The following is a 14967-nucleotide window of genomic DNA, read 5'->3' on the forward strand; positions in this document are numbered from 1 at the left end:
ATGCATTTATTCAATAACTGTCAAGCAATGATGCATTTGATTATCATTTTAAATGCTTTGTAGCATAATTTAAATATAGCATTATGCTAGGCGTTTAGAGTGAATATACAGTTACATATGCTGTCATACAAGATTACATAACCTCATTAAACGCACTCAAATCTGTAATAAATAAGTAAGACGAACGAGCACGTTCGCACTCGCTCATTACGTTTTGTAGGATATGGAAGAATAATGAAATGACTTTCTTTCATCTCGAACCTCCATTTCATGATCTAAGGGTATATGTTTTCATTCAAAATTGCTGTATTTTATCTATGAGACTCTTTTATTCATAAGGAGCGAGAGGAAATGTCGATCAATTTCTCTCCCCTGAAATCTGTTTAATGCGCTAGGGCTTTGTTTTGTGGGTTAAGTTCTGTTATTTCCTCTACGAGAAAGAATAGAGATCAAATTATTTCTATTGATGTTTCATTTGGTGAGGAAATGGAATCCATCGCCGAAGAGAATTCTTTCTATTCGCAATAACTGGGCGAATAGTAATGTTAACACACACAGTGGCTTCGTTAATAAGGAACTTTTATCTTACCTTATGACATCAGCAGCTTTAGCACGGGACACCAACGCGCCAGGCATCCAGTACACCATCATCCTAGTTGTGGATTCGAAACCTGATTCCAACAAAATCATTGATATGGTAAGGGGCCATCCATTAATTACTTAAGGGGTTATGGGAGGGGGGGTTTGAGAATTCTTACGCGCCATACAAATTATTTTTAATTTTCATACAAAAAATCTTACCATGGGGGGAGGGGGGGTTGAAAAACCACCAAAAATGTCTTACCTAATTAATGGACCACCCCTAAAGAAATCCAAAGGTAGCCAATGCATTCATTGTTTTGTTTATTTTTAACGCAAGCCCTAAACCATTATTTTAAGCTAATATACATAATGAACCCTAAATATACAAACATAAATGCTTTAGTAGGGCTTGTGCATTAAAACTGCTTTACCAAGTATTGCATTAATTCGGTTGTTGTGGAGCCCTTTCCCACTTTAATTATGCTTTATAAAGCTCTTAAAGATCATGTCACTTTAAAACAAAATCTGATAGCACACTATAGAGCAAACATAAAGTATTCATATACAGCTTCGTGGTTACTTGGGAAATTAAAGACCTTCATGTCCCTTGCAAATGCCCAAAACTTTATGGCTCATAAGGTAATCTAGAATGCCGTGAAAAGTGTACTGCGATGTGTCAAATTGGGGTACTTTTTGCACTACCGAGGGACCGAATGCAGTACTAGAAGTGGTACCCAATCTGAGCCCGAGTGCGACGGACTTGATATTATCGTACTCAGAATTGTCACATTCAATCTTGTTAGTCAAACGCTAGAAAACATATGTTGCGCAAGTTTGTGCAAGATGAATCTATGATTTACTGAAACTTGATTGAAAAATCTTCAATTTAGGACTAGTGTCATATGTGTGTGAGTGTGTTCTCATATTTGAAAACGAAATTGAATTTCATTTGGTTTTCTCCATATATTTTACAAAAGAACAAAAAATACAATTACGTCGGTCGTGTTATTCAAAATGCTCTCAAAGCTTCAATTTTCACTCAATCTTCATGAAACTTTGGAAAAAGAATTCGAGAGGGATTCGCGATAAGGGCCTATCTGACAAATCAATAACAATGAGAAAATAACCAATGAAATTTTCATGTGCAATTTTTAATCCCAATTGGAGAAAATATACTCAAACTTTAACCTTTTCACTTTAATACACATTTCATAAACCTAGTTTCAAAATCCTCATCAATACCACACACATCTCCTACAATTTCCCAAGCTATTTCGTAATAAAAAAAAATATTATAAGGTTTCGCCTTAAACGCACTCAAGAATGTCAGTATCGCCCAATGTTATGAGCCTGTAATCGATATTATTTTCAGTGTCGCCCATCACTTTTGCGCCGTGTTTTCATTCTGGTTTCAATTAAGCCCGCCATGTACGCCTTGTTTATTTTTTGTTTGCAGTGTCGCCGTTTACTCTCGCCGTGTTTTGATTTCGATTTCAGATGCGCCCTTCACTTTGATAAACAAAAACACATGCATAATCAATAAAGTGTGTGGTTTGGCATGAGGTGAAGTTTCGTCTTCTACAAATTTGCGTTTTTTGAATAGTTAAATTATCGATAGGGGAAATGTTCAAGTGCAGTGAATACCCGCATAGAAATATACTGTTTGCCTTACTTTTCAAACAATAAGAATCTTCTATCTGTTAATGTTAATGCTTCACAAACAGTCACGTTTATGTTTAACCATATGAAACCTAAAACTGTAGACCATATACAACAGTTTTAGTAATCTTTGCCAAACAGTGACAATTCATGAAAGAGTCCAGATAATGTTTAATTATAAGAGAATGAAAATTCTTTCGAAACAGTGGCAACATATAATTACCTTTTGTGAAACGGTATGCACGCTTGAAAATAATCACAGGCGGTTACGGTGACTGTGTTATTTGAGAAACGATGTTATAAATAAATCTTTTGAATTATTTTTGCACAAATAGCCTAAAAAGTGAAATTAAACAAAATGTATGGGATTTGTTTACGGAATTTTGAAAGACTGACTACTTTTTTTCCGCTCTGGGAAATCTTCAAATCTGCCGTACAATATTTTGAGCGTGTTTGTTTTCTTTCGCTTGCCATCCAAAAAAAAAAAAAAAACAAAAATCCGCAGGTTGCAAGAGTTTGTTTTTTTTTCATATACAATTCGTTTGTAAAATGTCCAACGTGAGCCAGCATAAGTTTAACTGGTGAGTTTTGTGTCGTTAGTTTTATCAGATCAGCCGAATTAATTCATTTTTCTACTAGGACTAAAAAAAATCACGACCAAAGCCTCTACACCGGGAGCAATGCAGTAGACACAACACCCACCGTATGCCGCTGCGGATTCAACTCAATATCAGCGCCGGAAGCACCCGGGACTGCAGAGCAACCATAAAATGCTAGTCATACGTGTTATCCCTTCCAATCAATTTGTTGGGTAAGCTATAGATTTGTTTAACACATGTAGTTGTTTGAATGATTCACTAACATTTTCATGTTTTCCGCAACTGCAGTTATGACACCATCGAAAGGCAATCAAAGCACCTGTGAGCGACACCTATCCCCGGAAGTAAGTTAATGTTAACCGACCTTGCTACCCGCCCGCAGCGTGTTTCGTGGGCGGTAACTACTCCGGCGGATCCAGGAAAGGGCCTGGAAATTTACTATCACGCTCTGCGGGACAAAACCGATGCAACAGAAGGGCAAGTGACGTGCGGTAAAGCGGTAAAGAAGATGCCGTTGGAGCACAGATTTGCCGGATGTTTATTAGCCTGGGACACGGTTATATGAAAAATTTAGATTCTTGCTCCAGTCCACTTTTTGGATTGCATTTAGGTCCCATACCAACTGTGCAAAATTTAAGCTCGATCGGAGAAACTATATTTTAGCACCAGCCGTTCAAAGTTTGTATGGGAAAACTTACTTTTACAAAGAAATATCGCCAGAGGTCGCCCATTCAGTTCTATAAAAATTCTGAACACAGACCTCGATAGGTATTTTTACGATGAAGAATATTGCCGAAAACCGCAAAGCAATCCGATGCTTGTGAAAAAAGTTATTAAGCATAGACTATTGTGAATTTTTTCCCGATTTTCTTATTATTGTTATTCCTTTACGAGTTAATCAACGTCGCCTTGTCAATAGGTTTTCATTGAATAACTTTTTTCACAAGCATCGGATTGTTTCGCGGTCTTCGGCAATATTCTTCATCGTAAAAATACCTTTCGAGGTCTGTGTTCAGAATTTTTATAGAGCTCAATGGGCGACCTCTGGCGATTTTTCTTTGCAAAAGTAAGTTTTCTCATAGTAAATCCCATACAAACTTTGAACGGCTGGCAGTTCAGTTTCTCCATCAATCTGAAATTTTGCACAGTTGGTATGGGACCTAAATGCAATCCAAAAAGTGGACTGGAGCGAGAATCTAAATTGTGTCCCACACTAATATTTATACATCATAAGACATTTGTTATTGTTAATGATGTATAACCGCTGGATCGAGAGTTATCAGCCTCCTTCAATTTACCCGGGGTTCATCGGATCAAAATGTAGCTACACATGACAATTTTTGTAAAATATAGTAGATATATGAGCTTGAAACAGAAAATATGACGTGAGTTGAAAGATACCCAGTAAACACAAACTCGTATACGATAGCGTATAAGAGTACAAATGTGGAGGCGATATACGTACATGCGCGATAAGGCTGCGTGCAAGATGTACGTATATCGCCTCCACATTTGTACTCTTATATCCCATCATATACGATAGTGTGTTTACTGGGTAAGCAATAATACAAAAATACCAATAATTAGAAAGAACGAAACAAGTAGTGTGATTTCTGAATGTGCTTCCAACAAAACAGTTTATTTCAAGATATCATTATTAATATTATTAAACTGTAAATGACTTGAAGCATAATCAGAACACACTCGCTACTTGTTCATTTGTTTCTCATTTATGTATTTATTATTCCTTACTTATTATACAAATATAAAAGAACAGTACAGCATAGGGTAAATTTACCATAATTCACAATAAACCAACAATTACACATACATTTTTGGTTTTCTAAAACTTTTATTGTTCAACTGATTCCAAACTGTTTTCCGTACAGTAAATAGAACAAAAATTGGACAGTATATTGACTGTTTGGGGAACCATAAACGAAAAATTTTGTTCTGGAAATTTGACGATTTTGTATTGTTACATAACTTAACCGCCTATTCCCCATATTGTTATTTGTCCAATTACCATTCTCCAAACTGTAAAACACGTTTGGCGTAAGATTGGTTTATTGTAACTCAAGATGGAACGTAAAACTGTTCACAAATAGTATCAAATGGTTGTGAACACTACGGGGAATTGTACCGGTATGGTTCGTAATTATGCGGGTAGACAATCGAGCTACAATTTCAACGCTATATTTTCTTAAATTGTGTACATTTTGTCAGTTTCGCCTGATTCGCGAATCTTTCTAGATTTGTATTCTACACTGTTCATACAATACAAGGAACTTCCGTGAATCCGTGATTCCGTGAATCACTCCTCGAGAGTGCGTCGTTATTTATAGAAGACCTCTATTTGTTGTTTTCTCAATAAGATTATAAGGATTGTATAATATAGACAAGAGTTGCAATCAAACATACATTGGCAATGTTACTTGTGGATCACAATGTTAAGTAAATTTTGTGTGCACAGATCTATAAAATAATCTTTTGGGGCTTTCTCTAAACCACGTGGATTTTTTTTCGGAATTTCAGAATTGTTCACGCAACAATTTTGGACAAACATTTCCTCCCACTAAAATGACGTCCGCCTATAACATCCCTGTAAAGAGGGTTTGCAGATATTCCGCTTTGTACGTGAAACGTATTTATGCATGAAGATATTTTTCAGAGAAATAGTCAGATGTGAAGACGAATATAGTTTGTTTTATTTGTTTGTTGTTCAGCGAAGAACAGTGCGCGAAATTAGGGAATTATAAAAAAGCCGTTCCTACACTCAGGAAAATTAATTATCGAATTTCATTAATCTTCCCTTATGAAGCATTGAAAAATCTATAAAAATCGCTTTCATAAGGCTAATATGGATTCCATACCATTGAAATGATACTCATAATTGAGAAAATAGTTGAACATAATGAAGATTCACACATTTTATTGCGCGCCTTATGATTTTCATTGCCGTCATTAGTCATTTCCTTAATGATACCAAAATTCATAAGGCTATTATGGATTTCATATTAGTTCAATGAAAACCATAATTGCGAAGCATGTTATACTTAATTGAAGTAATCGATTTCATCAAGCTAGATTACGATTCACATAGCTATCACTAGTGTGAAAAACTCATAAGGTTGTTATTATGAAAATTTGCAATTACGCTGCCGGAATCCTCGCTAGAACTTAATGAAATCGAGATCTTTGTGCCGGCCTATATTCAATAATATTTTAGATAAGTTAATTGTGACTTCAGACTCGAAATTGGTGTACTACAGCTGACGGTTAAGAGGTAAGTTTGAATATGAGCCTTTAAAAAAAATCGCCATTCACATGTACGGCTATGAGAAATCGATTTTAGATTTTTATTTCGAAAAAGTGTGCCGTAATGCACGTGAATTTTAATACGTAAATCTTTACTTTTACCAAACTTTCAGTCTGACTAGCCAACGAAGGTAAACAGCCAGTTCTATCACAGAGACGGCGATTCGAGAACGAGCTTCCTCGAAATAGAGTCTGTCGATAGTTTGGAGATGGTAACAGCGGAACATGAACGGAACCAGAGAAAGCTAAGGAGCAGTCATTCGACCGGAAAGCAGCTCCCTATCGTTGACAGCCAGCATACTGCTCAACCAAGAAGCCCAGTCATGGGAAGGAACTGTGGAAATGAACGATTGTTGAGATAAAAAAATGTAGATTATAATAAACGTAGAGTAATGGTCGATTTTACGTCAACTATATTGCATGTTTGTCTAAAAATCCGAATATACCAATTGCATATTGGTTCAATATCTGATTTGTGTTAGAAAATGGCTGAACCAACGTGTAAAAATCAGATTTCCATTCTTTGTCTATGTATACAATAGTCAACTAATTATAAAAAACGACTGGTGAGATAATGATTTGTTTTATTAAGAGTAATGTAGTTTATACTGTTGATAGAAAGAATTCTTAAATTTGAAATGAGCAGAACACAGCATTGGCATGATTGAGATCAATTCATAAGGTGAATCAATGAAATGTTTACCGATTTCTTGTGGCAAATAAACATAAGGGAAAACAATGGATATTCATAGTATTTTTGCCTGAGTGTAATGGACCATTAAAGGTAGCTTTTGCCAGTGCTCACCGCATTAAAACAAAGGCGTCACTGTATATGGAATTTAACATTGTGACAGCATTGCTGTTCTGTCAGGTCCGTCCCACTCGGGCTCAGATTGGGTACCACTTCTAGTACTGCATTTGGTCCCTCGGTAGTGCAAAAGGTACCCAAGTTTGACAGATCGCAGAACACTTTTCACGGCATTCTAGATTACCTCATGAGCCATAAAATTTTGGGCAACTGCAAGGGACATGGAGGTCTTTAATAAGTCTTTGGTTCTGTCAAACACACAAGGCTACGGTGGCGCTATCTACGCTTTCCATAGTGGCCATTTTGGTTATTTTAATGATCCATTCCGCGCAATACTTGTTTGGATAAAACTTTTGACAAATACGAATAAAATTCCCTGTAGAATGAAAGAGAGGCTGATAGAAAATAGTCATAAATTACTAAAATTTAGTCATTCTATGACTACCCGTGTTTCTGAGTGTACATATTTTTAGCGCGATCGTGGGATTTTATTTGGCGCGTGTTTATCAGCCACATCGACCAAAATTTATGTGCGATCCATGATAGCCTCATTGTCTTTTCTCCACCGTAGTTAGCCCTCTTAAAGTAAATACAAACCGAACATTAGCCGAAGTTTGACAGTAGTAGCTAAGAATACTATTTGTAAACATTCTGCAGTAATTTCATGCGTTTCCGTAATCCATTTGGAATTATTTCGTCTTATCCATGGAATACGCCGCCTAGCAAGTAGAATCCAGTGTACTTTCGTAGAATGTCCGAAGGAAAACATGTCCCCGGACAGGAAAATGTCGCTGTAAAATTAGCATCCAGCACCAGCGGCAGGAGGAGCAACAAAACCAAACCCCATTCCGGTGCGGCTCCAACATCGTCTTCGGCAGACCAGAAACCGCAAACCGGAGGAAGGAAATTCAGTGACCGGCACATCGTAAAGAAACGCGTCCTGCCGAAGTATTACACACGGGAAAACGACATCTACGTGACCGTCAAGTCGGATTTTACGGTGATGGTTTTCTGCTACTTGATTTGGTTACCTAAACTGATTTTGTTTCATTGTTGCAGTTTCAATACAAAAGGTGCTTGGATATCTTGAATTCTGCCTTGGGAGAAGCATTTTTGCACTGTACTGGAAGGGCCATCAATCAAGGAATCAATCTCGCGCTCAAGATAAAGGCAAAATATCCAGAAGCATTCGACTACGAGGTCAATACTTCTACGATAACGGTTACAGGTAAATCTCTAAATATCCATCTTCTCTAAGCCACAATTCTCAGCTAGCTGTTATTATTAGAAAAAAAAATCATCGGTAACAAATTAGCATTAAAAAGATCAAAATTGATGTCCTTGTCTTATCTCTACAAGGCTAAAATAAAATTCGATAATTTGATCAAGTTTTGATACACTTATGATAAGATGTAGATCAATATCTCAACACAGTATAGCAGTATAGGAAATCCGCTCTTTGATGAATTTATTCAGAAAACCCTGCAACATAGTATCCAGAGATTCAATTTGTTGTGTTTCCAATAATTTTTTTAGCAAGCTATATTTGAAAAATCCTCCAAGAACTCCTATCAAGTTCAGAAGGTTTTTCAGAGATCCCAGCCATCAGGAATTTCTACAGAAGTTCCACCAAAGTTTTTTCAACGATTTTTTTCTAACAGTTTAGAGAGCATCGATTAAAGATCTGATTTTAATTAATTGTTATCTTCGCAGACGATCTTCATCCTCTGAAGGACGACGATGATTTCAGCGAACAACGCCGCATGAACTCGTGTCTGCACATCCGTCTGTACCGTACGATCCAACTCAAGCCAACCAACTCAGCCGCCTAAAGCAAGTTCCACCATTGGAACCGCCCATTTCATCCCAATTTCTCGTTCATAAATATCTTATAATTGCCGTCAAGATAGCCCCCTCACGGAGAAAAATGTCCGACGAGGTCGAGATCAAAACCTACTTCAAGCTGGTGGACGTGGTCAAGTGGATCGGGATAACGCAGTTCGAAATCCTGGTCAATTTGTTGGCCTTTCTGGTGTTCAGTATAATACTAACGGTGAAGGCCACGATGGGGACGCTTCCGACCAAGACCACGGGCACCACCGAATGGTTGATCATATTTTCGCCACTGTTCTGTGGAGACTTCTTCAATGCGTACTTTTGTGTGATCGTCGGTATCCGGATGTACTTGGGCAATAAGCACCGACAGGCGTTGCACCGGTTGTCTTGGAGTATCCATTTCCTCCTCTTGACTACCGGGTTCAAGTACCTGGTGGTGATGAAGTTGTCCGGGTTCAGTGGACTGGAGTACAGTGAGGTATTTTCGCCGATTTTCGTGCTGCTGCAGCTGATTGCAGTGAAGGCGTGCCAATTCAAACAGCAGTCTTGACGTGAGGACTGTGATCCGGCCGTTATGCAATTGTTTGCCTAAGAGTGGTGGTGATAATTGATCACCTCGCTGTTGCTGTGTACGACAAGCCTGGCTTGTTTAGTTAAGACTATGATCGATCGGGGTATGGAAGTGTAAGTTCTGAAGTGGGTTCAATAAAGTGATATAAAAATAAGTTAAATTTGGTTGCTCAATTTATTTGTTTACCTACATGAAACGAACAGTCCAAATAGAAAAAGCGTTCTAGAAAACATTAGCGAGTATCGAAACATTTATTTTAATGTTTCTTTGTTTTGGTTCTAATGTAGCTATTCCCTGATTGCAACGCATTTCATATATAGGTTTTCCATATAGAACGGTTATGAATGCACGACGGAACAACGTTAATAGAGACCCGGAGCTTTAGGGATTTTGGGCAATTGGTTCCTTTATGGAATATCTTGTTAATTTTACAAAGTTTTTTCATGACCATGTTGTTCAACAGTATATAGTTATTTATGCAACTAATTTGCAAAATGATGATTTTCTCAGCACCAGTTGTACATTTACCCAACTAGAGTTTGCAATTTTCCTAGGATTCGACTTCCCGGGAAACGGGAAATAAAATTGACATTTCCCGGGCAATCCCGGGAGATTGTCAAAAACGAGAAAATAAAGCAAATTTGATGGAATTTTCTTTTGAATTATTTGTATTTCATGTATATATATTTTATTCCAGTAAATTTGTATGGTTACTTCTCTTTTTTTGTGAGTTTGTGTTTCTAAAAAAATCTGTTGGCTTCGTTTTAATCGTCAGGCTTCAAATGAAATTCAAATCAAGTACACGGTGCTCCCCTGACCGTTATTATCAGAAAAAAATCTCCATCAAATCTGTGCTCACCAGTCGTTTTCTATAGCTAAGCTGCATGTCTGGGCAAAATTTCAAAAAATCGTAGGGCCCGTTTTGCAGTTACGCCTTTTTATTGTATAAGCCTACTAATTCAATGGAAATCTGAGATATTTGAACGGATTTTCATTGGCCGTGATTACCAGAAGAAATTTACCATCAAAATTTGGTTCAAAGTTGGTTTGTTTAGTTATTTGTAACCTCTTGGTGGAGTATTAAATGAAAAAATAGGCGAAATTTGAAGTTACGCTCTTTTTGAGGTGTAACCATTGAAAACACCAATTTTAAAAAGAATAATTAGGCATTCTAATACTGTTGAGCATGTTCAAATGTTTTCAATGACACATTGCACTCACATGCCACAAAAGTCTTTCACTATCTACTGATTTTCCATAGGCTCAAGTGCTTTAAGGCTTTACGGAGCTAATTTCATCATGTAACCAAATTAGTTCTTGTAGCACAATATTCTGGATTGGTTGGTGAACCAATGTACTCACGATTCAGATTATTTTAAATGCTACTGATTGCTACCTGTTGTAAATCACATTCGAAGCATACGTCAAGAAGTTCTTAAAGAGTTAAGTTTTTCGTAATGGGTAGCAGTGTATGGAATAAAATCAACTACGCAGAAAGCAGTGATTCAAAATGGAAGAATGTAATGCAAAGTTTAGAACATCCGTTATTATTTTGTTTAATTGATTTCAAAATCGTAGCATTTACAGAGTTTAATATTGACTGTTTGTCTTTGTCAGTTTGAAAAACTTTGTGGAGCTACCAAAAAATGATTTTTTTCGTTTGTAAAGGGTCATAGCAGCTGGTGTGTCATTTGTCATTACTTCACAAGCACAGCTAGCAATCAAAAAAATAAAGTAAACATATAAATCTTCAGTTTGTGTAGGATTCAAACCATATTATGGTAGGTAGACCGGCAGGTAATCAACAGGGCCACAGAACAATTTACAATTTTCCGGTAACCAAAACTGGAATTTACGTAGAATCCATGAACAACTATATGTTTATCATATTTAATTTTTTTTTTAATATACCCCTTAACTTTGAGATCCATTAGCCCGAATACCTGAAGACCATCACCGTGAGTTCCAGTTCCAAGAATATCATTACTTAGAATTTCATTATCACGGGATAATATCGTTCAAGGTGATAATATATTCGGGACAATAGCATTCACCGTAAAAGTGCGTTCAGTGTGATGAAACTCGGGGTTAAGGTTTAGAATATTCTAAAAAGAGTTTTGATACATAAGGAAGATATGTAACATTAAGCTCTGCAAGTGTTATGATTTTAAAATCAATGAAACCATATAATAACGCATGTTTCTTACTTCTCTTAAGCGTATTTCAAGTACTGATGCTTTCTCTTCGCGAGTCAGCCTGAGAATGAGTAAATTGATGTATACATTTCTTTCACTATTGTATTTATCCTGGGCTCTTATCGGTTTGTGTAATCGAAAAGATCGAGAAACCCAAAGGAAATATTGTAGATTCATGCAATATCTAAATGTAGTAATGTATGCTACAAATGATCACAAAAGTATTGACAGTGGTCTAGAGTTCCATAGTTTACCCAATAGTCCATTACTAAGCGATTGTTCAAGTTTTAGCGCAGTATAATGTTAGCCGGAGCAGTCAAAGGGGTGGCTAGTTGGGCTATAACAATATTTTTTGACTAATAATAATGTCACAAAAATTGCTCCGTAATGCCTTACAGCGCTTGAGCCTATGAAAAATTGATCAATTGTGAAATACTTTGGCGACATGTAGGGTAGAAGCACCGGTTTTGGTCATACGCCAGATGTAGCCATAGGGGATTATACACCGTTTTACATACAGTGAGAGGCAAAATAAAGTGCCCACCTTACCAGTTTTCGAATTTCTCTCATTGATTTGGTTCAAATTAAAGTTAACACACCTAAATCTTTTGTGATATTTTATTTTTGATGTTCTTTTAAAGTTGCACTTACGAAATTTTGATTAAAAAAAGAATTTTACTTAAAGAAAAAGAAAATCAATTTGTATTGAAAAAAAAGTAGTGACAAAAATAAGTGCCCACTTCCTTCTTGGCCCCAGAAAAGATGATTTAAGAAAAATAAAAAGCAATTTAATAGTTAATGTGTCCTCCTTTGGCCTTAAGGACTTGCTGGAGGCTCTTCGGCATGCTTTTCACCAGGTTTTGTAGGTGTTGTGGATCTAGTTCTTCCCAGGCGCGCTCCAAGGCTTCAAAATAATTATTTTTGTTGGTAACACCAGTTTTTTCAACCCTAGCATCGAGAATCGCCCACAAATTCTCGATGGGGTTGAGGTCTGGGCTTTGTGGAGGCCATTCCAGCGGTTTAATCCGACAAGACCGGAAGAAAGACTTGGTCTTCTTTCCAGTATGCTTCGGGTCGTTGTTCTAGAGAAATATGAATTTCTCTTCAAGGCCCGTCTGGATCAGCGAAACCTCCAGATTTTCCAGCAAGATGTTAATGTAGGAATCTGCCGTCATTATTCCGTCGATTTTCACGACGCTTCCTACTCCACTCCATGAAAAACACCCCCAGACCATCACATTTCATCACATCACACTTCCATGCGTCACCGTTCCTTGGATGTGGCGCTCCTGAAGCTCGAGCTGTCTAACCGAGAGCGGCGGGCTCGTGTGTGATGCAGAGCACCACATCCAAGGAACGGTGAAGCATGGAGGAGGAAATGTGATGGTCTGGGGGTGTTTTTCATGGAGTGGAGTAGAAAACCTCGTGAAAATCGACGGAATAATGATGGCAGATTCCTACATTAACATCTTGCTGGAAAATCTGGAGGTTTCGCTGATCCAGACGGGCCTTGAAGAGAAATTCATATTTCTCTAGAACAACGACCCGAAGCATACTGGAAAGAAGACCAAGTCTTTTTTCCGGTCTTGTCGGATTAAACCGCTGGAATGGCCTCCACAAAGCCCAGACCTCAACCCCATCGAGAATTTGTGGGCGATTCTCGATGCCAGGGTTGAAAAAACTGGTGTTACCAACAAAAATAATTATTTTGAAGCCTTGGAGCGCGCCTGGGAAGAACTAGATCCACAACACCTACAAAACCTGGTGAAAAGCATGCCGAAGAGCCTCCAGCAAGTCCTTAAGGCCAAAGGAGGACACATTAACTATTAAATTGCTTTTTATTTTTCTTAAATCATCTTTTCTGGGGCCAAGAAGGAAGTGGGCACTTATTTTTGTCACTACTTTTTTTTCAATACAAATTGATTTTCTTTTTCTTTAAGTAAAATTCTTTTTTTTATCAAAATTTCGTAAGTGCAACTTTAAAAGAACATCAAAAATAAAATATCACAAAAGATTTAGGTGTGTTAACTTTAATTTGAACCAAATCAATGAGAGAAATTCGAAAACTGGTAAGGTGGGCACTTTATTTTGCCTCTCACTGTAGCTAATCAGCATGAAATCTTTTGTGTTCAGTAGATCACATTCACATGATAGAGCTACATTCATTTACTCGTCCAAATTGATTCAAAATATGAGGAAAACAATGCATTTTCCTTATAATTTCAACTTCCATACACCCAATTTGGCCAGGGCACTCCTAAGTTGGCCACTCTCATGAGAAATCAATGCAAATGGCTAATTTAGGAACCGAAGTTAAATCTCTGGCCGAAACTGGTTCCGTTGGCCTATATTGATCAACGGGATTTTCATAGCAAAAAATGGTTATAGCTCAGTTTTGATATTTTACACACATAATATTGATTGAAAGCTTGAATTTGACATATTTGTAGTATAAATACGGCTTCCTATTTAACTTTTATTGACATTTTCTCTTAGGCTGGCCAAAACCGGTGCTTTTACCCTAGTTGCAATATGTCATTGAAATTATTTGAAAATGCTTATCGGTATTAGAATGCCTAATTAATCTATTTGAAATTAGTGTTTTCAATGGTTGCACCTCAAAAAGGGCGTAATTTCAAATTTCGCCTATTTTCTCATTCAAAACTCCACCAAGAGGTTACCAATATCTAAACAAACCAACTTTGAACCAAATTTTGATGGTAAATTTCTTCTGGTAATCACGGCCAATGAAAATCCGTTCAAATATCTCAGATTTCCTTTGAATTAGTAGACTTATACAATAAAAAAGGCGTAACTGCAAAACGGGCCTTACGATTTATTTGAAATTTTGCCCAGACATGCAGCTTAGCTATAGAAAACGACTGGTGAGCACAGATTTTATGGAGATTTTTTTTTCTGATAATAACGGTCAGGGGAGCACCGTGAACTAGAGTCTTATGTTGAAAATTGTGACTGTTAGGGGCTCCTGGGGTAATATGCACTGTCGGGGCGAAACGCACCTTGTCAATTTCTCTGAAATAAACGAATTTTGAGAGAAAAACATTATGCGGATTGATGAAACGTTGCAAATTGTTGACACCCTGAGAATTTGATACATTTTGAAAAACTTAACAGGGAGATATAACAATAAATTCGAAAAGCACGATTCTGATGTAACTTTCTCATCATTTCACATAATGTTTTGAAAGCGATGAATCGTGAATTTTTACAACCTTTCACCATAAAACAGATGATTAGAGACTGGGTAAGTTGTTGATGGCATGATTTGGTGAAATAACACAACGATTTCTATTTTCTATAACATTTTCTGTTAGGCGCCCGGTTGGGGCAACATGCACTCCATTGGTCGGGGCAGAACGATCCATTCCAAAATAAACT

General features: G+C 37.2%; 1 protein-coding gene and 1 long non-coding RNA gene across 3 annotated transcripts; both read left to right on the forward strand.

The window, feature by feature from the left end:
• The first annotated feature begins 2739 nt into the window (after positions 1 to 2739).
• On the forward strand, positions 2740 to 3457 carry LOC110681581. Its single transcript, XR_002503282.1, has 3 exons — positions 2740 to 2822; positions 2881 to 3052; positions 3129 to 3457. It is a non-coding gene; the product is annotated as an uncharacterized LOC110681581 (long non-coding RNA).
• Positions 3458 to 7575: 4118 nt separating this feature from the next.
• On the forward strand, positions 7576 to 9533 carry LOC5580186 (transmembrane protein 203). Of its 2 annotated transcripts, none has more exons than XM_021857719.1 (3): positions 7576 to 7966; positions 8026 to 8194; positions 8680 to 9533. In XM_021857719.1, exons 1-3 carry the CDS (start codon positions 7718 to 7720, stop codon positions 8796 to 8798), a joined length of 537 nt encoding a protein of 178 aa, XP_021713411.1. In that variant the 5' UTR covers positions 7576 to 7717; the 3' UTR covers positions 8799 to 9533. The 2 variants fall into 2 exon arrangements, with proteins under 2 accessions (XP_021713411.1, XP_001655606.2); XM_001655556.2 differs by having other exon boundaries at positions 7701 to 7966.
• Positions 9534 to 14967: the final 5434 nt, after the last annotated feature.

Source organism: Aedes aegypti, chromosome 1 (genome assembly GCF_002204515.2).
Source record: "Aedes aegypti strain LVP_AGWG chromosome 1, AaegL5.0 Primary Assembly, whole genome shotgun sequence".
Lineage (NCBI taxonomy): Eukaryota > Metazoa > Arthropoda > Insecta > Diptera > Culicidae > Aedes > Aedes aegypti.

Bases quoted from the DNA above. Each gene is read 5' to 3' on its own strand.
- LOC5580186 (XM_021857719.1), top strand. From the start codon at position 7,718: ATGTCCGAAGGAAAACATGTCCCCGGACAGGAAAATGTCGCTGTAAAA. The intron at 7,967-8,025 runs GTGATGGTTTTC...TCATTGTTGCAG, and splicing joins CCGTCAAGTCGGATTTTACG to TTTCAATACAAAAGGTGCTT. The intron at 8,195-8,679 runs GTAAATCTCTAA...TTATCTTCGCAG, and splicing joins TTCTACGATAACGGTTACAG to ACGATCTTCATCCTCTGAAG.